The 25,046-nt window shown below is 40.8% G+C and overlaps 2 protein-coding genes across 7 annotated transcripts in view; one reads left to right on the top strand and one right to left on the bottom strand.

Annotated features, from left to right (window-relative positions):
* CLOCK (clock circadian regulator) overlaps window positions 1-8,177 on the top strand; it is a 60,796-nt gene extending 52,619 nt beyond the window's left edge. For all 6 annotated transcript variants that reach the window (XM_071743514.1, XM_071743509.1, XM_071743512.1 and 3 more), the window contains 4 exons: window positions 223-429; window positions 1,671-1,879; window positions 2,179-2,452; window positions 2,887-8,177. In XM_071743514.1, the coding sequence (XP_071599615.1) occupies window positions 223-429; window positions 1,671-1,879; window positions 2,179-2,452; window positions 2,887-3,075 (879 nt within the window). In that variant the 3' untranslated portion in view covers window positions 3,076-8,177. The remainder of the gene's footprint in view (window positions 1-222; window positions 430-1,670; window positions 1,880-2,178; window positions 2,453-2,886) is intronic.
* Window positions 8,178-14,088: 5,911 nt separating this feature from the next.
* Window positions 14,089-24,817, bottom strand: TMEM165 (transmembrane protein 165). The gene is made up of 6 exons (XM_071743515.1): window positions 24,493-24,817; window positions 22,840-23,065; window positions 20,217-20,392; window positions 19,250-19,432; window positions 16,411-16,516; window positions 14,089-15,003 (listed from the first exon to the last, which is right to left on the bottom strand). The coding sequence occupies exons 1-6, from the start codon at window positions 24,667-24,669 to the stop codon at window positions 14,927-14,929; spliced, it is 945 nt and encodes a 314-aa protein (XP_071599616.1). The 5' UTR covers window positions 24,670-24,817; the 3' UTR covers window positions 14,089-14,926.
* Window positions 24,818-25,046: the final 229 nt, after the last annotated feature.

Genomic DNA, 25,046 nt, shown 5'->3' on the forward strand with positions numbered 1-25,046 from the left:
AAGGATTCTGATTCTTATCAGTTACAGTAGTCTCTGAATATTGACTCTATATGAAAGTTGGGCCTTTTGATCTTGGTGGTTGCAATGCTGTTTCAGAGCTTCTGATAACTAAGATGAAACTTTATCTTACAGTGATTTAAAATAATTAAGTTTAGTTTCTCTAAAACATCTTTTAAAATTATCATATTTTTCTTAAGAGCTATCTTGTGGATTTTTTTTAAGATGTTCTTGCAGCAGTCAACTTCTGGACTCAACTTTGGTTCTGTGCAGCTTGCTTCTGGGAGTTCATCAAATGTTCAGCAGCTTACACCAATAAACATGCAAGGTCAAGTTGTTCAGACTAATCAGACTCAAAGTGGGATGAACACAGGCCATATAAGTACTCCACACATGATACAGCAACAGCCTTTGCAGAGTACTGCAACACAGGTAAAATTCTTGTTACTGGTTTTGCTGTGTAAAACATAGGCTCAAAACCATAGCTGAAACACAACAATAGTTTCCCTGACATCCTTGTCCCAATTTTTTTTTTTAACATTGTCATTTCAGTGGTATTAATTTTATCATGTTCCAGGTTTTACACTTGGTATTCATTTATGTCCTCAGTAATACAATTTTGGATTTTTTTTTAAATTTTAGACTTAGGTATGTAAATAATTAATCACAATAGCTTTTTGGAAGGATGAGTATCAAGAAAACTTTTATCTTTTTTTTTTTTTTTTTTTAAATGTCTATGAATTTTCTGTTGACAGAACACATAACATGAGATTTGTACTAGATGATCTTGAAATCTCATGTCCATACAGCAAATAACTAAAAAATCACCAGAGCAGGACAGGCATATCCTGGTGCTTCTGCAGCTGACTTTTCTACTCTTCAGCATTTTCAATCAAATGCTATAGGTGTGGGATATCTATAATGCAACAGCCTTTTTCTTGTAGGAGTTTATTCAGTTTCCTTCAATGCCGTGTAAGCTTCTGAAACGCCTGGTATCTAGTAGTGAGTTCTAAGCTTTACTTTTTATGAAGTATGATTTTTTTGTTTTTCAAACCTACTGTCCAGCTCATATACTGGAAAACATGTTGAGCAGCTATTCACTTTTCATCTTCTCAGTCACACATGATTTCAAAGTCACCTGTCACATGTATCTCCATAGAAGCCTGTTCTTCAAGCTGGACACATCTAATGGGTTTGACTGTTTTGTGTATAGAGGCCTTTTATACCACTGGTCTTTGTGGTCACCCTCCTCTGTACCTTTATCCAAATTCCATACTTTCTTTTTGAGATTTGTGACGAGGCAGACCAGTGTTATCATCTCAGCAATAGCTACTTCTTCTGCCTTTCAAGTAAGAAATTGATTGATGCCATGTGCATATTTTAGTCTGTCTGGCAGAGATGCTAATGAAGTGAAATATAGAAGCTTGAACCAGCTGTGTGCAAGTAGATGAAAAACTGAGGAAAAAAATACCCTGAAGAGGAGAACGTGGTTAGTCTAATACATTTTTAGATGCCTGAGGGTCAGTCGGTAGAAATACCTGTTGACTTCAAATTCAGAATTCATAGGAAAACCTTGGCAAGTCTGAAGTATGGGTAATGACAGCGAGCAGGGCAGCTGTAGGATCTGCCTATTTGCAAATTAGTGTCTCATAAAGGTATTTTTTTCTTTTCAGCATAATCAGCAAAATGTACTTAGTGGACACAATCAACAGTCTTCACTTGTCAGTCAGTCACAGAACACAGTCTCAGCACCTTTGTATAACACCATGGTGATTTCTCAGCCTACAACAGGAAATGTAGTCCAGGTTCCTTCTAGTCTACCACAGAACAATAACCAGAATGCTGCTGCAGTAACCACTTTTACACAGGATAGACAAATCAGGTAAATCTTCAAGATCAATATTCAGATGAATTGCTGTAATGATATGCTTACATAGCTGCACCATATAAGAAAGGAACTACAGTAGCATTTTAAAAAAATCACAGGGTTTATTGTTTTAACTATGTATGGATGCAGTGGTTAAAGTTTGGCCAAACCAACGTGTTTGCAGGCTTACCAAAACCCATGTTATTATAGCAAAGTATGAACCTTAGAAACTGGCATTTCTGAAGTGCATGTGGTGCTTTGATTTTATTTTTTTTTTCCTTAGAGGGACTCCAAATGTCTTTTTCTGTTAACAGATTTTCTCAAGGTCAGCAGCTTGTAACAAAACTTGTCACAGCCCCAGTAGCGTGTGGAGCAGTGATGGTACCAAGTACTATGTTTATGGGGCAAGTGGTGACAGCTTATCCCACTTTTGCTGCCCAACAACAGCAGCCACAGACTTTGTCAATAACTCAACAGCAGCAGCAGCAGCAGCAGCAGCGAAGTCAGCAAGACCATCAACAGCAGCTCACCACAGTTCAGCAACCAGCTCAGTCACAGCTCACCCAGCACCCCCAGCAGTTCCTACAGGTAATGCAGCATTCTGTGTGTGTGTTTCAAAGTCTTTAACACTTTCAGCATTGCTAGTTTATCCTAGGGGTGCTTTATCTGAAAGCAGGAGTCACGCGCAGTTTTGTATTTGACTGCAGTGACAGCCACTTGCACTTGTTCAAATAGATTCCTTAAGCCTTGTTATGCTCTTGTGGTTTGAAATGGAGACAAATTGCCACGTGTTCCTACCCATTGTCATGTAAAATTACAAAGACCAGTTAGAGCTGCTTTATTAATTGGTCAGATGCTCTAATTGGTTTGATTAGTATGCACTAATCTTCGCATTGTTTGCTCAGCTCAAATGACCAAATCAGTTCATTTTGATTGAACCCTTGTGAAAAGTTAAGCAGCAGCTAGGTCTGTGTTCATCAGTGCTGCAGGAAAAATAATGTTTTTCTGTTTGCATGTTTTAGACATCCAGGTTACTTCATGGAAATCAGTCAGCTCAGCTTATCCTCTCTGCTGCTTTCCCACTACAACAAAGCACTTTTACTCAGTCCCACCACCAGCAGCACCAGTCTCAGCAGCAGCAGCAGCAGCAGCAACTTTCACGACACAGAACTGACAAGATGACTGATCCTTCCAAAGTTCAGCCACAATAGTGTGGGGCTCTGCCTCTCTTTGAAGCAAACCACCAGGAGGGGGCTGCTTCACAAACAGTTGCACTGAAGCTACAGAGGTAGCAGTATGAAGGCTTTCTGACACCGTTGGGTTGAGACCTAACTTCTGGAATCTCTTACGAAAAGCCACAAGATGATGATGGGGGACATGGCCAACTTTGAGAGTTGCCCCACTTTCTGTATTCTAAAGGATTTGCTGCCATGTGTTATATTTGTCCAGGTGAAATCTCAAAATGTGACTGAAATGAGAGAGATGCTGAAAATATTGGTATTTTTATCAATCCTGTACATTTTTTAAGTATTAACATGGACATGGAGCAATTGTTTGAATTAGCAGAAAAAAAATGCCAGAAATATAGTCCAAAAACCATCTAATTTTTTTCAGATGATCATGGGACAGTACATATTTTGAAAATGTTGTGTGAAATCCAGTTCTCTGTTGTACAGATGCTGTAAAATATTGTGTATATGTCTGCATAAAAGGAGAAAGAGCAAAATATTTTATATGATGCATGAAAATGTAATATGTTATTTGTAGGTTTGAATATGTTTCCCTAAATTCTCACACCATACTCAGACTAATGTTTTCCTCTGTTCTACCCTTTCGTTTACAACATGATGCATCATTTTCACCCTTAATGTGGGCACAAGTCTCTTGTTTGTGCTTTGTCTGTGATGTCAGGGTTTGTTCAGTGAGGTTTAGTGTGTTGGTTCGTTGACTTCTTGAGGTTAAATTATTGATGAAGCTGTTTGAACTGGTGATCATGCATCAGGGTTCAGGACATTCAGATTCATGAATATCATCCATCATTTCATAATTAATTCATTGTTTTATTTGAAAAATAGGAATTTGCACTGCTTTCTTGCGGATGGTTTGGAATTTTATTCCCCAAAGCTATCTTTTGATATAGTTCATAGTTGGAAATATTTATGTAAAAGGTTTAAAAAAATGACAGTAATTTTCAAGAATGTTTCAGTTATAGGAGTAATTTGCACAAAAATATATTTACATTTAATAACCTTTTGGGCACTTTTTAACCACTTTCTCTGTGGTGGAATTGTAACTTGTTAAAATATGTTGGAATCTTTTTATTCTCCTTCAGAAATTAGTCAGAACTAATTCAGGGTCATTTTAACAACAACAAAACCCATAGTGCCTTGATTTTAATTCAGGTGATAATGTTGAACATCTTGAATTACAATGTCTTCAATCTGTAACCATTTTCAATTTTGAAGTCTTAGTACATTGTCAACCAAACTTGTATATCTACTTCATAGCTATTTTCTGTATTGTGTTGACTTTAATAATGATCTGAGCTGAGAACATGAGCATTTTTGAGTGGTACTCCCCCTCAAATACTAGCCAGAAAGAGAGGAGTCTCTCAAATCTCAGACCTTGTAGGTAATACTCTAAGATCAACAAATCTAAAAGTATAGGTTACTCATTTTGCAGGAGGAATAGCAAGCTCATTTTTTTGTTTGTTTTTAAATCATTTTTGTAGCACTTAAAGTATGTCTTGGGGGGGGTCATGACTGCATTTAACACGACCAGGCTATTGATTTAAGAGATATCACTGAACTAAGACTTCAGAAGGCAACTTTATAAAGAAAATAAAAAGTTCCAACAGATACGATGTGCTATTCTTAGTAAAAGTTCAGTCGGATTTTACGGTACTGGTTTGTGGAAACTAGAACTTCAGAGGAAAACCAAGAAATGCTGAGAGTTCTGGTAATTAGAAACAAAAACCAGCAAAAGCAGTTAAAATTAGTGGTAGGGAGAGAAAGCTGGACTATTCTTTAATACTAAGGAGGAGTTGAATGAATGTAACCAAATGATGATGGACTATTTTGTACTATGAAACAGTTTGATTGTATTTCTGGATGAACCAAACCCGCAGGAAGGTAATACCAGTTTAGCCAAGCATTTGATACAGTTGGTTATGTTTTGGGGGTAGCCTTTGCCTCTGCACCTGTCCCACTTTAGATCTTTGTTATGCCCCAGATACAAAGCAGGAGTTTGACACCAAAAAGCACAGTAGTGAACAAGGAAGGAGAGCGTGAGAAGTAACAGTACCAAAGAGAATCAGATTGCTTTCTGCTCCAAGAAGCCTCTTGCAACCTGGAGCAAGGAACAGATGCCAATACCAAACAGAGCAAGGAACACTTCCCCTTCTTTAAAGGGATTTCTGGCGTTCTCTACGCTGGAATAAATGTCAGAAACCTGTTTCTGTAAAATTCTATGTAAGGAAACCCTGCCTTGCTTTACTATGCCTACCACACCATTCCACCTATTTCTAAATTATGCTGCATTGACAAGAGATCTGTGCTGTCAGTACTTTTGCTTAATGGAAAAAAGGTTAGATTAAATTTTTTTTTAATCAATTGCAATGATAATACATCTCTAAAAAAGAAACTGGGGAGAGCTTTAATAGTGCTGTTAGACCTATTGAATAATGGTAAAATAGGTTTTTTTAACCTGTTATACTGAGAATTACAGAAACGAGAGATACCAGTCAGTTAACGATGCAGCTTTTCATGGATGTCTTTGTTTAAACTTCTCTTCCCTTTTCCCCCTTCCCAGATACTCTGGTGTGCTGCTATAGATCTGTCAGTCAAAAGGCTAAACTTAGGTGAAAGAGAAATCAGATTAAAACAGTAGGATGGCTGCTTAAAGAGAACTTAGAGGAATGTACTCAGATCAGAAAGCGTTTCCTTACCTCAGAGAGAGGTTGTTCAGTTACAGAACTACCAGCTAGTAGAGAAAGTATAGAAGATGGGGGAAATTCAAAGAAACTGGAAAAATACAACACGCGTTTGAAAAATTCCTGCCATGAATCAGGCGAACTTCTTACAAAAGTGACTTTGTAGAACCTGGTCCAGATTCTGTGCAAGGATGCAGATGCTTTGTTTCACAGCTAGTGACTAAAAAGTGTATTTTTAAAGGGTCTGCAGCTTCCCCTGTTGCTGAATCAATTGCTGAACTTGATTTTTAGTGGGAAGAGGACCAGGCTATTGCCTCTTTCTGAATCAGCCTTTGCTTCAGCATGACTTGTTTACTAGGTCATAGACTTATTTTCAACATCTTAGTAAACAGCAGGATAATGAAAGCTGTGATGCTGCAGGTTCTGGAACAGAAATGTTACAGAATGACTGTGACAGAAGGGAAGGAGTCTGTTAAGGAGAGGACTGTATTTATGAAGAAAATGGGCTGGAGATACACAGTGGAGTAAAAAAAGATTACATAATTGCATGGAGTTTAGGAGACGTTTTTTTGCCTGCAATGGGTGATTTGAAGAAAAGCTTCAGAGAAAAAGAATATAGATATTTTTATATTATATTTAATATATATTATATTTGTACATAAATATGAAAAGATTCTAATAGGAGCTCTCCATATGCCTTCCATTTCATCTAGAAGGTTTACCTTCTGCACTACAGTTCCAGTGTGTCACCACCTTCTGTGGGCATCCTGCCTACTGCCAAACACCAAAATTAGTAACCCAGTATCCTTATGAGATAGGTTTCATTTCAGCTTTATGTAAAAATGAATGAAACAAAGCTATATCAGGCAGTTTTTCACAGAGAAAGAAATCCTTTAAGACTCAAACAGCACTTTCTCTTTTTTTTTGGTTTTTTTTTTGGTTTTTTTTTTGTTGGTTTTTTTTTTTTTGTGTGTGAGTAATAACAAGCACTTTATTGAAAAGATTATTTGAAAACCAGTTTATTTCTTTAGTCAGTGAAACTGTTAAAAAGTGAGGGCACTGAGGAATAACATGCATGTAACTGTCAAGAGAGACATTTTGGGAAAATGTTTCTTTCATATGGTGATCCTTTGAGGCTCTAAGTGCAAGATTAAAAAGGCTTCTAAAACTGGCTGGCTTTGTCTTCTGCGTGGCCAGGGGAAGGGATTAGTGATGATAGGTTAAGTAGAAAGAGACTTTTTAAGTTGCACAGTTGCCTATGAGAGAGAATCATCTGGAGGCTCGTTTGCCTGCTCTAGAATTCAAAGTGTCCCTTAGGCTTATAATTTGTGTGAAAATGTTCTGAAGGTTTAAAGATGTGGCCTTTCAAATGTTGAGGTTGATTAAAGAATCATTTATATTTTCAGAGATTTAACCCAGGTATTGTTATGAGTGCTCTAAATGTCATAGCATCAGGAGATGTCAAGCATGTCAGATTCATAAGTTTCTGTTTTAAATAATTATTAAAATCAGATGTACAGTCAGAGGGCTGGAAAATGGTTATTTTGATTAAAAGGGAAAAGAGACTAGTTTTAATAATTAACCTTTTATTTTTTTACTCATCCCTGGTGGAAAAATTTGAAGAAAAATAAGTGAATTTGGATTAAAAAAAGTCATATTTAAACAGATCAGAATAGATGAGACAACTGTGAGAGAACATTTGAAATTGTCTTGGTTGTCCATGAGACTGGATAGTTGTTTTTTCACCATCATGATTTTTAACACTACATTCCTTGTCTTTTGTCTTTTTTTTTTTTTTTTTTTTTTTGTTATTAAACAGGTGATTTTAAGCTCTGCCATGCTTCATGCTATGTCATCTGCATGAATTTTGCCAGCATGATGTGCTATATTCAAAGAATTGTACCTAAATAAAAAGGAAGGGGGGGGGAGGAACACAAAACAAAACACTGTGTCTGAACAAAATACTGTATGGCCTAATATAGAGACCCCAACTGAGACTGAGAGATGCTGCATTATTAGACAATCAGTGGGTAATTATTTATGAAACACTTTTGGGAATGGTCTTAAAGGTGTTACTGCTTTGAAAGCAGTGAGCAAGTTGTCTTTTTTTAACTAGAAAGGTAAAAATTATTTATTTTCAAATATATCAGACTGAGTTTTGAGTTTTTAAGCAGTGTTGATTTCACAGTGTCTTGGGTTTCAATTTTGTTTTGTATTTTTTTAACTGGCATTAGATTTGTATACGTAAAAGAAAACAAACAGAAAAACCCTAGTGCCGCTCATATTGACGTCAGGAAATGTAGATACAGTTCCCTGGTGTTCATGTGACCATTACTAACTGTCAATTTTTTAACTGAATAAATGTAACTCATTTAAAATTTACTTTTTGTAGCTTCTAAGGTTCTAAAAGTTTGGTTTTTTTCTGAGTTGCTTGATGTCAGTTTTATCCAAGTTGCCCAGTGAAGCACTCTCACCCTTCCAGGGCTGTAACAAAGGTACTTGCTCCCTCTTTATTTCTCCCTCTCTCTCTCTCTCTCTCTCTCTCTCTCTCTCTCTCTCTCTCTGTCTCTTCCTCATTTCTTCTCTCCCCTCCCACAGAGCCAACTTGAGCGAAGTTGCTTGATGTCGATTTTCTCTTCTCTCCCCTACCCAGACAAATGACTTCTGAGATTTCAGTAAAAAATGCCTACTGTATTTTTTTTCCTTGTCTCATCTCTGTATCTCTCTATCGGAAGGCGAGAGACCTTTGATTTCTCTATTTACATTACTGCCTTGGAATTTACTCACGCAGCACAACTTAAAACTCCTGTTGTGTCTTGGTGTGTAGGGTCCCTGCTGTCTCCAGACAAGGGTTCAGCGCTGCTGTTTGTACCTGCAGAGGGGGGCTCATCACACGTAGCCCTCCCCTGGCTTTCTGGTATGGGCAAAACACCTTTAGTTCTCTCAGTTCCCCTCCCTGGGCAATTCTGCTGTTGGGGAATTGTCACATAGTTGTATTTTAAAAGCAGTAGAGATGATCTGGAATGTTGGAATTCTGAGAGCTCTTTTAGAGCACCTAGGTAGGCCTCGAAGGGCTGTGTGGCAACATGCAGCCTGTCAGGATGGGCTAAGCCTTTCTCCCTGATCCTCTTGCCCTGATCAAAGTGTGAACATAATAATAGTAACCTAATAATTTGAAATCAGTTAAATGCTCAAGGAATAGTGGGGTGGGGGCTGGAAGGAAATCCTGAAATTGAAGCAGAATGCCTGGAGAAAATATTTATAAATATGCTTAGCCATTTTCACAGCCTTTAAGTCTTGCCTTCCTGTAACACCAGCCTAGGTGCTGTGAAGATACTGATGTTTTGCCTGGGGGAATTAGGTAATACTTGGGCAAGTTGTATACTATTTCTAGGTACCGTATTCCCTGTGCCTCAGGAAGCAAAACAAAATTCCCTATAGAATTGCAACAGTTGTAGTTAAAACTCTTAATGCCCACCAGCATGTAGCAAACAAGATTTTCAGTTTTCTTAAAACTGAACTTTGGAAATACCATTATATTTTCCCCACAAACTTGGCACAGAATAATTCTGGTTGGAAAAGGCCTTTAAGTTCATGAAGCCCAACCTTTAGCCTAAGTACAGAGACCAGTGCTAAACCAAGTCCCTAAGCACCACATCTACATGTCTTCTAAACACCTCTAGGGCTGGTGATTCAGCCACCACCCTGGGCAGCCTATTCTAATGTTTAATAACCTTTCAGTGAATAAATTTACAAATAAGGAGCAAAGACTGAAGAAAATACTATACCAAACTGAGAAAAGAGCTGTGATTGTAACTGCTGCAACACCTGAACCAGCACCGTGCAATGGCATTTTGCTGCCATTCAGACTTTAAAAAAACAAAACAACAAAGGAGAGTGTAGCTGTTAAGTACTTGTAAAGATTAGCAATCCAAAGGTTAGTTGCACTTCTGAGTCTCCGGCATTGGTGACATAAATTCCAAAAGATTTCAGATGTTCAAGGGTAACATGTAACAAGAACAAAAATTACCACAGTCCTCCTGTTCTCCTTTGTAGCTACAGTCTCTGTCGCCCTCATACCGCTTTGGTGCCTGTATTTGCACTTGAGAAGTAAATTTAAATCACACAGAATAAATTCACATCTGTAGTACATGCCGGTACAGATAAATACAGCCTTGAGGGAAATGTTAAGGGTTAAATTTAACCTGTATCAGCACTAGCAAATGCCTGTAGCTTGCCAAGGGTGCTGACGGCTGGGGCTGTGTGAGGTCATGATTGGAAAAATGCCACGTCAGTAGGGCAAGTGCCATTAGTGTTATTCCCATGTCTCTAGAAATTAAGGTCAACTCAGATTATGTTAGGATGAAACTTCATGATCCCTTTCACATGAGATCTGAGCTTTTTAATTAGTTTTTAATATAGAAGACTTGGGACTAACATCGGTAGGCTCAGTCACCAAACCCTTTCTAGAGGTGGGTTGTAAAACCACTCAGGTGAGTGGAGTGGCAGCATTCCAGGGGCTGCAGTGCCTGCCCGGAGCTGGAGGTGCAGCCAAGGTGAAGGGAAGCCTGTAGGGCAGGAAGCAGCACTCTCTCTCCTACCACTCAGTGCACAGAGCACCTTGTGAAGGTGCTGAAGTTTCCAGGCTTGTATCCAACTCTTCCAAGTCCAAACACCAGCCCAGCACACCCTGTAGCATACCCTGTACATACCCTGCAGCATTGCCCTGAGAGGTGCCGGCTGCTTGTGAACTGGACCTGTACTGCCATTCACAGAGTTCCCCTTGAAGTCTCTGCAGGACAGAAGATTGCAACTTTGCCTTCGTTGTCACTTGTTGCACGCAGGATGTAATGAGAGGGGCCTTACCTACAGGATAGGAATAGGCACCTTTCAAAGTAGCAAGCACAGGCTCTTTGATTTTAAACATCTCCATTGATGTGAGGTATTTTTTTCACCCCAGTAGATAGAACAGACCATCGCTGTCTCCACTCTGTTTCCTGGAAATCTTTAGTTTTAGGTAGTATGGACTTTCAAACCTCTGCCCGTGCAGTCAGAGACACATTGCTGCTTTAGCAGTTCCTCTGGCAGCTGCAGCAATCGGTTGCATCTGATGATGCAGCCCAGCTCACCCAGCAGGGACAGCTGCAGGACAGGCAGGAATCCGGGGTTGGGCAGCTGCCTCTTTCCTATGTTGCAGCCCCAAGGATGCACAGCCCCTTCTCTTCAACACTTCACCACTCACACACTCTATTCCATATTTTCCAGCTGCAAAAGAACAAGAAATTTCACTGGACTTTGAAAATTAATGTATGTTTCTTTCATATTCTTGCATGTTTCTTTCATATTCTAAAGTGCAAAACAAGCCCCACACCTACAAAAGGGAGAGAGCAGTATTATTTAAACTTTTTCTATATGCTTTTCCTCAAAAGCCAGGCAGTGGCTGGCTAATAGAGTACCCAGCTCTTTCCCCTAAAGTACCACGAGCTAGTAAGTGGCTACTGATGACAATGCTACCAGCACAGCATCAAGCCTGCCCTTCCATCCAATTGGAGTTCTATTCACAGCCCTGTAAATGCTGGGCTGGGCTACCCCAGCAGCTCCAACATTGCCGCTGTGGGGACGAACAAGACCTGCAGTAGTGTTTTTCTGCAGGAGCAACTAAGCCAGACCCAAACCTGCTGCTTTTGACTATCCCACGTTTTTTAATTTGCTGCTTTGTATTCTTGTTTAAAAAGAATCAGCCCAGACAATTACACAGCCAATTATTGACCACTTTAAGGCAATTGAAAGGAGTCTGACGTGTATGTTGTCTTAGTAACTTCAGGTGATTTCTTATGCCACTTTTCCCCTCCACCCTCCTCAAGTGCTTGGCTCCAATGTCAGTGCTTGGACAATGGTCTATAAACGTTGCACCTTCCTCCCCACCCTGATCTGACCGTGCAGATTCTGCTCAGCCCTGGTGCCTTAAGCCACAGGATTAATGCCCCTGTGCATTGGTTTATACCTTGCCAGGGCAGTGCCCCAGAAGAGAAGGAGCCAGTGCTACAAGGACAAAACCCATACCCATCTGCCCATCCCTCCTGTTAAAAATGTGGATCTTGAAGGCAGATAAGAGGCAGCAGGTGAGCCCACTACAGCACATGGCTCATTCAACCAAGACAGGTGTGCCCCATGGCCACTACTTCATCTCTTCATAGGAAGTAGCAGAGACAGAGGGTGGGGAATGGAGGAGCAGGGAATGAATGGCTGCTCTTGTGCATCCACATCACCGGCATCACTCTGCATTTGGTGGGCATCAAAAGCCACTACAGCTCTGTCCCCACCTTCTCACCTGCTGCCTTCTCCATCTCCTGCTCTGGGTGTTTCAGCCCTGGTGCCCCAGCTTGCAGACTCTGCCAGAACGATTTTAACCTCCGGTAATCACTTACCTTCATCTTACCAATGCCATACCTACCTTTCCAGTGAAGACCCCCTGCTTTAGGGGAACCAGGGGCAAATGAAAGTCTGCAAGAAAGTCTGGATATTTTTGATGCAAACTCACCCAAAAGAGTAAGGCATTTTTATCTATTTGTATATATACACACACACCTCTGTATCTCAGTTATCCAGGCACTTTGAGACAGAACAGTGTCACACACCTCCTGATGGCAATGTGCTAGAAATACAAGAAAGGAGCATGATGCAAGCTGCTAAAGCCCCTGAACCAGCCAATGGGCAAGAGAGATGGCTGTGGGGGCAAGTGCTTTGGGGGCCGTGGGAGGACACCATGTGTGCTGCAGACACAGCACTGCTAAAAATGCATTATCTTCAGCAGGCTTGGGGTTCATCCCAGCGAGTTCCTTACATTGTGAAACATTCCAACAGGCACTTGGCATTAAATCACTGTAACTAGTGGCAACGACTAAAGCACTTTTCAAGGCTCTTACTAAAATTGCATGAGCTATCAGCTTTTATAATACATTTCCAAGTGTAAGTCTACATTTGTGCTTTAAAAACCACAAAAACCCCACCAAACACAAAATACCCCACTGCTTGAATTAACTCCTGTCTGCCTAGAGAACAAATAGGGAGCAGCCAAATAGAGTGCTGCAAGTAGTGCTCAGCACCACGTGTTAAGTCTGTAATAGTAAAACATAAATGTGGAAGCTGCAGAGATTCGTTTTGCAGCCTCACACTTACCTGCACAAACACCACACTGGATAGCTTCATGTTTCTGTTGATCCTAATTGATGCTTGAAGCAGCACACACAGAATTTGAAAAGCTTCTACATTAGAATATGGCCAGATGGTTTGTTGGCTTTGTTTTGTTGGGGTTTTTTTTGCTGTTTTTTATTTTGAGCAGGAATTTTCAGACGGATGGACCACGGCACCACAGGTACTTTACCCAGGACACAGCAGTATGAACCTACTGTACATACCCCAACAGGTCCATATTTATGAACAAACAAGTAGTTGTCCAGTAAATAGTTGAAAATTCAGGCATTTCCCTGTTTTAGGTTCCCTGTTCTGCCTTGTTTGGACATGACCTCTGCTACAATCCCCCTTCCAAACAGGAGTTGAAATACACAGACACTGTGTTTCCAGGCTCCAGGGAAGAAGAGGCTGCAGGTTTTGGCTACAATGTTTGGTTCAAAACTTAAAAATGGGCAAAAAACCAACCAACCAACCAACCAAAAAAACAAAGCAAAAAACCCACAGCAGCAAACCAAGGCAGTGCCTCACCTTGTAATTAGTGGCACTACTGCCAGCAGCATCCTTCCTTCAGGCCAGGACACGAATACCTAGACCAAGAGACTGAAATAATTTTCATAGCACTGTGTATGGCAGGCAGCACAACTGAAACCATCTTAAGAGCCTGAGAAATGTGGCAATAAGGGTTTTTCTGGGCAGGGAGACCTAAGATAAAGACTGGGGACTGCTCTGTTTGGGAGCTATAAATGGAATGGTCAAACTGGTACTGCTCCATATCACTTTAGCTTCAAAAAGGCAGATTTACAACAGAAAATGCATCTTTTATCTTTTTATGGGATTGCTACTGAGTAGATCTTAGTGGGATATTTAAGCCATTAGCTCAGAAATTTAATCATCACTGAAGAGCAGAGAAAAGTATGTACTTCTGCAGCCCACTCATCTTCAGTGGTCATCATTTTCAAAGTTTTTATAACTGGCATTTGTAACAGCATCCAAAATACACTCAGTAGAACTTCCACACCTTAAGAACATGATCACGAGGTAAACCTTTGTGGCAAGAATTACAGAAGTCACCAAATACAGTACTGAAAAAAAAAAAATCAAACGGAGACACTATGTTTTATTAATACTCTTCCAGATTACATTTCTATTCCTAAAAAGAAAAAGAGGAACACATCTAAATCTAAGAATTCCGTTATTGTTCACTCCTGGGAATGGAACATTGTTAAGTTGGACCATTTTATTACTTTCCTTATACTTTATTGTTTTAAAACTTAAAAAAGTCAAATATACTAGCTCCAGACATATTGCATATTGAACATGGTAGGCTGTTAATCACCACACATAAATTTCCTGATAAAAATCCCTGATTAAGAAGTCTTCCCTCTAAGTTTATAAAATTCTCTGTCAGTGGCTCAGCCACTCAATGGTATAGGAACTGCTCCCAGGTTTCTTGTAGCTTAGGTTATCCAGCCTTGGGCACACCCTGGAAATGAAGTCCTTGGAGGCTGAAGCCAGAAGTCTGCTACTTCAAACCTCCTGAGCAACAGGGAACAACACATGGGCTGCTTTGTGACACCTGAAGAATCAGCTCTTGAAGAAACAGGAAATGTGGCCATGTGTAAGAGAAGAGAAAAAACCTCAATATTTAGGAGAGTAGATCCTCAAAACTCAGCTGAGCCAGGTCCAGCAGGCAAGAAAACCACACAACTCCCACCAAGGGAGCAGGCAGCACAGAATAAAGAAACCAGGCAACAAGCAGATCTCCACTGCAGAAGCTGTCCATGAATGTGTCAGTCCCATGAATCATTTGCTATAAAAAGTTCAGTGTCTCATCTTCAGTGCTTGTTTAGCTGTAATTCTGTACATTATATACAAAAATGCACAAGGATAGTTGCTTGATGCTTTCATTCCTTGTTCTTCTGCAGTGATGAAGAATTTTAAAAACCAGAGTCTGGACTTATAAATAGTGCAGAAAATGCAAATGCTAAGAAGACAATGCCTCCTATGATTGTCACTGAAAAGAAAACACAAACCAAAAAAGCAATTAGGTACTGAAAGTTAAGTATCTTCCATGACACATTACAGACGTTGCATTTTAAAATATGTCTGGTTCCCAAATAACCAAACAAACAGTGGATGGACATGGTTGCTAGCTCAGAGTCAGGATGCTCATATGACATCCCACTGTCTAACTGCATCTACAGGAATACACGCTGGTCCTTAGAAGGAACCTTTATTTTATTTATTACTTTAGCTGGTATAAAACTGAGGTTGACACCTGCTGCTAAATATTTGGATGTATGAGGGGAAAATAAGATAGAATACTGTTGTGCCAGAGCAAGTCATCAGTTAAGAATGACATTATAATTAGCATTTTTGCACAGTTTAGGTAACTGCATTGAAAGACAGTATCAAAAATATTAACAGCTTGCAATGGCCACAATCTTTGCCAGAGGCTGGGACAGTACTCTGGGAAAGCACCACTGTATTTGGACCATTCTCCTGCTCTTCCAGCCAATGCACTAAATGGATTTTGCTCTAACCAAGTAAGGCTGTTCCTGGGGCCAAAGATTCACGTTGAGTTTATGAGGAGCATATTAAATCATTAGATTAGCATTTTGTCACCAATTTCCCAGGCAAGCAAACATGACAGAATGCACATTTCACTTTTTGCATTTGAAGTTGCTTTTTTACAACTTCTGCAACTGCAGCACAAGTATTCTGAATGAACATTTTTAGGAAGCAGCTGCACAGAATCCTTCCTGGCAGCAAGAAATCTCACTACATCACAAGATTAGTGGTTAAAGCAAGCTGCAGTCTAGCCTAAGGAAAAAACAAACAACCATTACTGGTCCTTCCCGTTACAGATACCATTTATGCCACACACAAAGCAGCTTTTATAGGGCTGGTGTAACTTCTTAGTATGCTGTTCTCTTGTTAACCTGAACTCTTTACTCAGAATTGCAACAATTTCTATTATCCACTGTCAAACAATACATACCAATAATTACAACCACTGTATTTTCTTCCTCTGGTTCCCTGCAAGTTAGCTAATAGTGAAGAAAAAATGCTTCACCTGTGTCCATTTCTAAACCTGGAACTACAATACCCATTCTGATTCCTCAAAACAGTCAGCAAACTGTTAAGTTCCATTCAGGCCAGACCACTTAGAAGCACCTCACACAAGGTGGTGGCACTTGCTCAGACTCCACCTGGCAGGAGAGACATGCAGCCCCGGGAGCAGCCCCAGCCACCCCCTGTGAGGAGAGCTGACCATGGGCGGGGTGGAATGGCAGACAGACTCAAAAAAAAGGGTACTTTGTTTTTTTCTGAGAAACACTGTTTCCAAGTATGTCTTCACTTATACCACAAGCATTACCCCCATTAAGGCATTTTTTGGTTGGAGTGAGTCTTCACTTACCAGTCCTAACAGAAATTTTTTGTGCTATCATTCTCCCTCCAATAACTGCTAAGCCAGTGCATAGACAATGTCCCACTGTCCCTCCTACTGCCACACCATAGGGGTCCTAAGGAAAAAAAAACAGAAGGGAAACATCAGCACATTTGAAAACCCTCTAGACCCAGGACAGCCTCTTGCCATGAAAGAGAAGTGCCTTGATTCCCTGGTTGCACACTGTCAAGCATGGAGGATACTCTCTGGTGTCTGCTCTGCCTTGAAGTCCATTAACACTGCATGTCAGCTACTGAGAGAGACTTAAATCTGCATCTGACTAACACAGGAGCATATGGCATGTTTCAACCTAGAAGTACCTTCAAGTCATTAAATACAGTCACAGAAATTGCTCTGCTGTACTTAAACTACTGAACAACCTCCAGAGAAAGGGTGGCAGCTGTTGAAAAACACAATATGCATCAGCTGAAAGAGCACCAACCTAATTATAAAAAGCAAAATAAATCCATCAACTGCAAATGAAAGCTGAAACATTCTGACTTCTGTCCAGTTTCACAAGGTTGCACTACACCCTCTGCTCTGCACAATAATCCAATCAGCCCACAGGATCAGGACCCAAAGTTCCTGGAAACCTGCTTTACAGCCCCCACCAGCAACAGGTGGATCTCATCCCTCAAGCCATTCCCTAGAGGTGCCCCCAGAAGGTAACAAGCCAGGACAGCTTCCTCCTGCACAGGATCTCCAGAAGTGCTCAGATGCAGCAGCTGAGGCAAAGCCAGTCCAGCTGGGCACTATAGAATTTCCTTTTCTGTTTCCTTAAACAGATGAGCAATTTTTATACACAGTAAACTACCAAGGTGTAAAACCAAGTTCCTAATGACTGTTTAGGGCTAGGTTAATTAAGAGAGCTCATTCCTAAAGGTATACACATCAAGGCAGCCAAATTACCAACCTTTTCTCCTCCAAACTGGTATAAAAAAAAACCTCAGTTGCAGGGGGAAAACCCCCTCTTGTTTTTAAGTTTTAGAAGGCAGGCATTCTTTATTATGGTGCTGGATGCACTGGAGAGAGCTGCAGCCTAACAGTGCATTCCTATCTGCCCTGCATAACCAGCTGTACAAGCACAAAAGTAAATACACAGGTTACATATGTATATTCATTAGTTTCCCAGGAGATAATTAACAAATTAATTCCAATTCATGGAACTCATTAACATTTGCAAATGTCCTTAGCACACTGGTACTTGAGCCTCTGGGTGGTCAGGGGTGTTCAGTACTCTCCATCACTGTGTCCCCCAGCTGAACTCAGTCTTTATGCATGCTCAGTCCAATATTTGTCTTATCCTTATCATCCTCATCTACAGGAAACCAGTTCAGGTGTAACTTCCTTTACCACTCCCACTCCAAGGGATGGTGCCCCAAGTCTGCCTCCTTTCTTATCCATTACCCATCTTTACATAGCCTAGAAACTACAAAAGGATTTTGAAAGTGAATCTTATTCTTCCATTCCATACCCTATTGCATAAAAAGTCCAAAGTCGTGGGTATCAAAGGGAGCTCTGTTTATTTGTTGTGACAGGATGGACTCATTTTATGAGCAGTCACACAGTATTTTGCTTTATTTTCACTGAAGAATGTATGGTCACATTTGACTTGCCACACTGCTCAAATCCCCATATACAGACAACTTCCTTCCTCACAAGCATTTCTGTAATGCTCCTGCTATGTATCTTAGTACTTCAGAGACAAGGATTTATCTGAATGTATTATGGAACAACTGAGTATAAAAAAATTCCAGATGTAAAAGAAAAGAAGAGCCAACCACAACCCACTGATTTGGGAAGCCAAGATCAAGAAGTATTAAACTCAATTTTTGTAGTATTTCTTTTGTAGAGCTTATACTGAAGCTTCACATGCTAAAGGTAAAACACCCCACAGTCTTTAGCTGCAATGCTCAGCACTTCACAGCCCAAAGAGTCTGACGGACACTCCCCAATGGGACACTCAAGGTGCAAAGCAGAAGTTGACCTCTAAAAAGATTTGCACCCTGACTATATAAGCTTGGACAGAGGAAGCAGTGATTCCTGGTTTTCCACAATGGCACTTAGCTGCCTGAACAACATCATGCTGCCTCATTAGCTCTAAGCACCTTCCCAACACTGGAACAGGGGGAAGAGGTTCCTACAGATTAAAGCCTCCTTCATTATGCAGCTCTGATTTACCCCCAGGGAAGGTCTGAAAATGGACAGAAAGAACTGCAAGTCCTAAGGAAAGATGTAAATTATCAATGAATGAAAGAGCACAGGCAAGCTACTTATGTTTATTAAAATATTGACTATAAGCCTTAATTTTCATTGAAATACATACAGTTAAATACATTCCAACCATCTTACCGAATATAATTTCTTTTACAGTTTTACTGCACAGCAGTTCAGAGTTTAATTTAGTTCTTTACGCTGTACACATTCACTTTTTAAAAGAGGTGTCTTTTTTAACTGCTTTATGTTTGCTGGGATGAAGATCTCTTTTTAAAGCTATTATGTTAAAACTCTATGACCACACAGATCAAAAACATCTTTTCTGTAACATCTCCTAACACTGCAACAAAACCCAATTGTATTCAGCTCTTGTTCCAGAAATGCCTGTGCACTTCCAATCACATAACAATAGTTTTAATACCACAGACAGTTTCAGTGCCTTTATTTTCAGGTTTGGGCACAGTTGTAACACCAGGGCCCAGAAGGCAGCAGCTGTGGATCCAATACCTCCTGCATGAGTATTTTGCCTCTCACACCTTTCTGCAAGCAACCCAAAAAAGGCAAAGAACAGTGGGCATTCTGCAACACTCACCTCTCTGGCAGCCAAAACTATGGTTGTTAATTGGGACCGATCACCCCATTCAGCTAGAAATGTTAAAGTAAAAGCTTGAACAAAGATTGGAGAAATAAAATGTAGCCACTTCTTCTGAGGTATGGTGGTGCCTGGCCCCGATTCCACATCTCCTGGCCCATTTAACAGTTTAGTTCTCTGAAGCTGTGAAGGACAAATAAAAACAAACAGACAAATCAAACAAACAAAAGAACAAAACAAACAGCCATAAGATTAGAAATGTCATCTAAACAAACAAAATTAAATACTTAAAACTGTAAAGCTAGTCATTTAATATCTGGGATGCTAGCAGACACTGACTGCTCCATTATCATTGGATTATTTATATTAGACACCATTTTAAAAACTAGCTACATACATGCACATACTTATGTGTGTGTATATAGACACTAATACATATACTTGTAATCATCTCTAGCTTCCAATTGCTGTCCATCTAGTACTGATTGCACTTGCCAGCATTTTCAGTAGGAATGACACCTGGCTTCTAACCACTGTTTTTAAAGCAGGTATCCCCTTCTTCCCAAGTGGTGGCTCTCAAATGAAGATTTGATAAAACAAATGAAAAAAAAATTTAAAATCTATAAGATTAATATTCCACATTTTAGAATATTTTTTCCATTCTTAGAAGTGGACCAGCATATTTAGGAAGTTTTGTTATAAAAGAGGCCTTTGTGGTAACATTACAAACTTCAGCATTATTCTGCCTGACCATAAAAAGAAAAGTAGAAGCAAGAGTAAACTGCTGATGCTTGCCACAGAACTCAGAAACAGTCCCTGGGGCTACTTCTGTCCCATTTACCACACATTTTCTGTGTCAGATTATCAGTCACAGACAATATGGCTTAACTCCCCAAACAGTGCTATTCTGCAGCTTTACGGATGTAACTATTTCATCAGCCATAATTCACAGAAGTTTATTACTTACTTCCTCGTCTTTTTTTTTAATTTCTGCTTGAACTTCCTCCAGCTCTTCCTGACCTTCATCTGGACTCATTTTCAAGCCTTCTCGAAGCATTCGGATACCAAAAATTGCAAACAGTGCTGTTGACACGTAGTAGGTGTAAATGCGAGGAATAACTGTGGTGGCATAGCCAAACAGCACTGAAAAGGAAACAAATAATTTAGAAAAATCAATACAAAGATCATAATTGTTTTTCCCACAGCTAAGAAATGCTTGTTAGCAAGGTCTCTGATTCAGATATCCATTGTTAAATAAATATTATCCTGTTATTTTTATAATTTTTTTTTCAAAGATAATGACACTCCGAAAACTCCAACCATTACTGCTTATACCAGAGACTGATCCTACTAACACAGAGGGGGCACATCAGCCAAACTTGATGTGTTGCTATTCCCAGGAACCAGTCCAAGCAATGTTATCTTTCCTATCAAGGACTATGCAAGGCCTGCTTTTCTCCAAGCATGCCATGAAATTATAATCTGTAATCATGTCACATTAGTCATACTGCATAGCAATTAATTTGATTTTTATATATGACTACATGTTGGATAGCATCTCTTTCCAATTATTTCCTCTATCAGTTAGAATAAGATTTTTTGCACGTTAAATCTACTAGACATACCCACAAACCATCCAGCTGTGTGAATCCATGTCTGTCTTTTGCCAACTGCAAATACCTGCATGTTACTGTATTCCTTTCCCTCCCACACTCTCCACAAACACACAATATGATCAACTTTGATCTTCCTTTAATATGAAAGCATTGATCCTACTTGAAGACCAAAAAGCTGCCTTCACGAGGCATCTACTTTTACAGGTATTGAAGGTGATTAAACTAAGACAAAATGAGTTATCAAATAAGAAGAAATATGGATCTGGAAGTACTACTTATTTCTCCACAAAGGCTAGTTAGCATTTTTTGGGGAAAAAAAGGCCTGTTTAAATGAGAGGAAATTAAAAACTTCACACCTAGTATTCAGGTCAGCTTGGACCATGCACTTGAACATGCTTCTGTTGTTTTACTCCACATACTAAAAAGAAGCATACTACCATGTCTGTTTTCTTGCACAGATTTTCTCAGCTGAGAAATGCAGTCATAATCTGGAAATCAATCCACACTGACACTACCAAAAATAAGAACTATGAGACCAAAATTAATCAGGCTCTACTATTATTAATATGGCACACACATGGATGAATGAAAGTACTAGTTGCACAACTAAGTAACACAGAAGTTCAACTACACTTTTTAAAGACTGAAAAAATTAAAGCAACACAAGAAACTACACAAAAAGATATTAAAATTTTTTTAGCATTACTTGCATATACAAGCATAGAAATTATGAAATAATCAGAACAGAAAGGTAGCTTATTTTGTCAAGCACAGCCTGAAAAAGCACCCCAAGTAGTTACTAATTGGAGCTAGTGAGTTTAAATTAGCATTAAATTAGATGAAGGACAGTGGAGAGGCAGGTGGATGGGGGGGGGAGAAAAAAAAAGTCCTTTCTGAAAAGGAAAAATTAGTTTAGAACCTCTAATCTGGGAGCTAAAGCTGAAAAGCTTTCATAAGAACATTAGGAAAGATTTGAAGAAAAACAGTACAGAAAAAGGGAGATACATAATTGGCAGGAGAAAAGAGATTGCAAGATTTAAAGAATAGTGCATTACTTGTGGTACTAAATAACATTAAAGGAAGCAAGCAGCATCAAGGGCTATTATATTAGGTGAGTAACAGAAGAAACTCATGTAATGCTACCATTACACACAGTTCAAGTAAAACTGCTCCAAGACTGCAACAGTAATTGCAGCAATATACATAGCAATAACTACACATCCAAAAACTATTCATAGAAACACTTGCAAAGGAGCCTGAAGCCAGTTAGCTGGTTGCCTCCAATCTCTATAAACCAAAGAAAAGTATTTCAATTATTTCTGAAATGGGCATGGTACAAAGTGAGCTGAAACACCTACAACAAAATTTATGCTGATACACCTGAAGGCAGCTCCATTTTAAGATCATGGCTACATAAGCACCTACAGCTACAAGTTGTTCAAGAGCCACCTGACACCTCACTCCCCCTTCCTCCAGTTCTTGTCTGTCACTACCACTCACCCCAAAGGATCACAGCACAATGTCACCTTACACTTTCACAGCTCCCAACACGAATCCAAACTGCTATGCATACTGGGATTCAAGTCAAGTAAGGGATAATTCATCACTATATACAGAAAAATTCCCCTCAAAAGGAAAGAAATGTCACTCCCACATTCCTTTAGGGTTGCTGACTTAAAAGGAGCTAAAAATAAAAAGGAAACGAGTGGCCCAAAAAATCAAAGGAAGTTCTTAAGACTCCAAATTCCATTCCCCTTCCCTAAACTCATCGTGAGGTCTAGAGAGAAGGAGCACCTCGTTACAGGTAAAAGCCTAAATATTCCATCTGAGCCACAGTCCCCAGCAAAACCTTCACACTCTCCTCAAAACAAAACTGCATATACTTACTACCATCATATTCATTACAATCAAGACTTATTGATAAATACATACCCAGCACATTTTAAGAAATTCAACAAAAAGAAGAGTGCTAACCTGATAAACACGTCATCAGTCCCAGGGCAAGCATAGCACCAGCCAGTACAGTCAGGCGGTTGTATCGCATCGCCATGATGGCAGCAATGAAGAAGGTCTTATCCCCCAGTTCTGACACAATGATGACTGATATAGCAGCCACAAATGCATGAATAAAGCCCAAGTTAGTCTTGTCAGCTGACTCTTCATTGACAAAGTGCACTGGAGCAACCTGGGAGGACCCCTTCTGTATGGAAAGGAGGGGGAACAGTGAAAATACACTAGTTAATTAGGCTTGAATAGTTAGCTCACAGAAGTGCCAAGCCTTGTATTTCTTCTGTTATTTCATACTGCATTGTGTGGCATTTTAAGCACACCTCTCATGCAGCATTAATATCATTAACTAGTTACTGGCTGCCACATACCCCAAACTGCTAGTTAGGCACTGTAAGATCTGATCGTGCACCGATTATTAAAGCAGTACTCCACGCTATTACCACAGCATAAGAACAACTATTACAACAAAACATGGCAAAAATGCTTTAATTCAGCTCTAATATTGCTGTCTTTACAATCCCTTGCCATGTGCTTTATGACCTTGACCAAACAATTTTCTGATGTAAATATTAAGAATTAAACACTTGAAACTAAAACTGGGTGAGTAGGATAGCTTAGCAGAAATACAAAGTCCTTTCAGAAATTGTTGGGATCACTTTCTTCCCTTGCAGAACGTTTGCATCTCGGCTCCATTAAATTTTAGCACAAGTTTTCATCAGCTTTTTGTACATGCTCTGTTGAAAGCTTTCCAGCAGTCAAAGCAGATCAGCACACAACAGGTCTCCCTCACTGAAGCGTTTACTTTTACAGAAGTTAGATCTGTACAGCTGAAAGTAAGACCCAACTCAAGGAAGTCGATGTTCACATGTCTGAACAGAGATGGCTGAGCAAGCTTGTTTCAGCACATCCACCAGCAGAGACAGATTTCAGTCTTCTAACATAATGACTTCCCAGAATCCCACTTTTAGCAATACTGGTTTGGGCTTTGATATTTAAAAGTTTCCGTGCTCTGTACGACACATGATGACTTCCCAGCGTTCTTTCACCTTTACCAGTGCCGTAAATTTTTGAGTCTGATATTTAAAACCTGGCATGCTCTGTATGGTACATCAAGCCGTATGTTAACAATGTTTTAATTCCTCTCTGTTCTCACCCGGCTTTAGAATTCCCTGAGCGAAAACATCACTCACACCATTTAAAAAGTTTTAAGGCAAAGAAATAAATCCTACATAGTGAGGGAAAACGGGGAGGTATGAGTCGCAACTAAGTCTACTTTCATCTGCTTCTCTAAGGAAGATCTGGAGAGGTCGGTGTCCTCGAAGCATGTAAGCAAGGGGGACACAAGAATATTTATCTAATTTAAAAAAAAACAAACAACAATTAGCCCACTTTTTAATGTCGGATCTAAACCCTCTCTTTCAGCAGAAGAGAAAGCACCTAAGAAAAGGGAATTCACATGTCCGGCGGCCTCTGAAAGACGAGGAGCTCAGCAGACTGGGCCCGCCCCACGGCTGAGAGCTGCCCCAGGGGGGGCGACCGGGCCCCTCCCGGCGCCGCGGCCCGGCTGGGGGAGCAGGAGGGGGGATTGTGCAGGCAGCCGACCCGGCCTCATCTCACCTCAGCCCGCGGTTCGACCCCCTGCGCCGCCGGCGGTGGTGGCGGCGGCTCCTTCTTCCTGACGGGCTCTTCCTCCGGAGCGGCTCGCAACCCCGCCGGGGCCGTCAGCAGCAGGGCCGCCGCCAGCAGCAGCGCGGCGGCCCGGGGGAGCGGCGGCGGGGACGGCGGCGAGCCCATGGCTGCCGAGCGCGGTGCTGAAGGAGGGGGGGGGAGCAGGGGGCCCGGCGCTAGGCCCCTCTTAAAGGCGCCGCGTCATCACGCTGCCAGCAGCGCCCCAGCCCCGCGGACCCGCAACCGGCCCCCAACCGCTTCCTGCAACGGCTCGGCCCGGCGGGGCGGGGCGGCACCGCAATGATTGGCTGCGACTGACGCTGACGGAGAGCCCCGCACCGCCCACCACCCCGCCCCGCACCGCCCTGCACCGCCCTGCACCGCCCCGCCGCATCCTGAGGGGCTGCGGTGCAGTCGGGCAGATCCTTAGCGCATGGGATGAGCCCCGGGCGATGGTTTCTTAACCCTTTCTCCAGCCCCCGGCGTCCAGAGGGGAGGGGCAG

This window comes from Heliangelus exortis, chromosome 4 (genome assembly GCF_036169615.1).
Source record: "Heliangelus exortis chromosome 4, bHelExo1.hap1, whole genome shotgun sequence".
Classification (NCBI taxonomy): Eukaryota; Metazoa; Chordata; class Aves; order Apodiformes; family Trochilidae; genus Heliangelus; species Heliangelus exortis.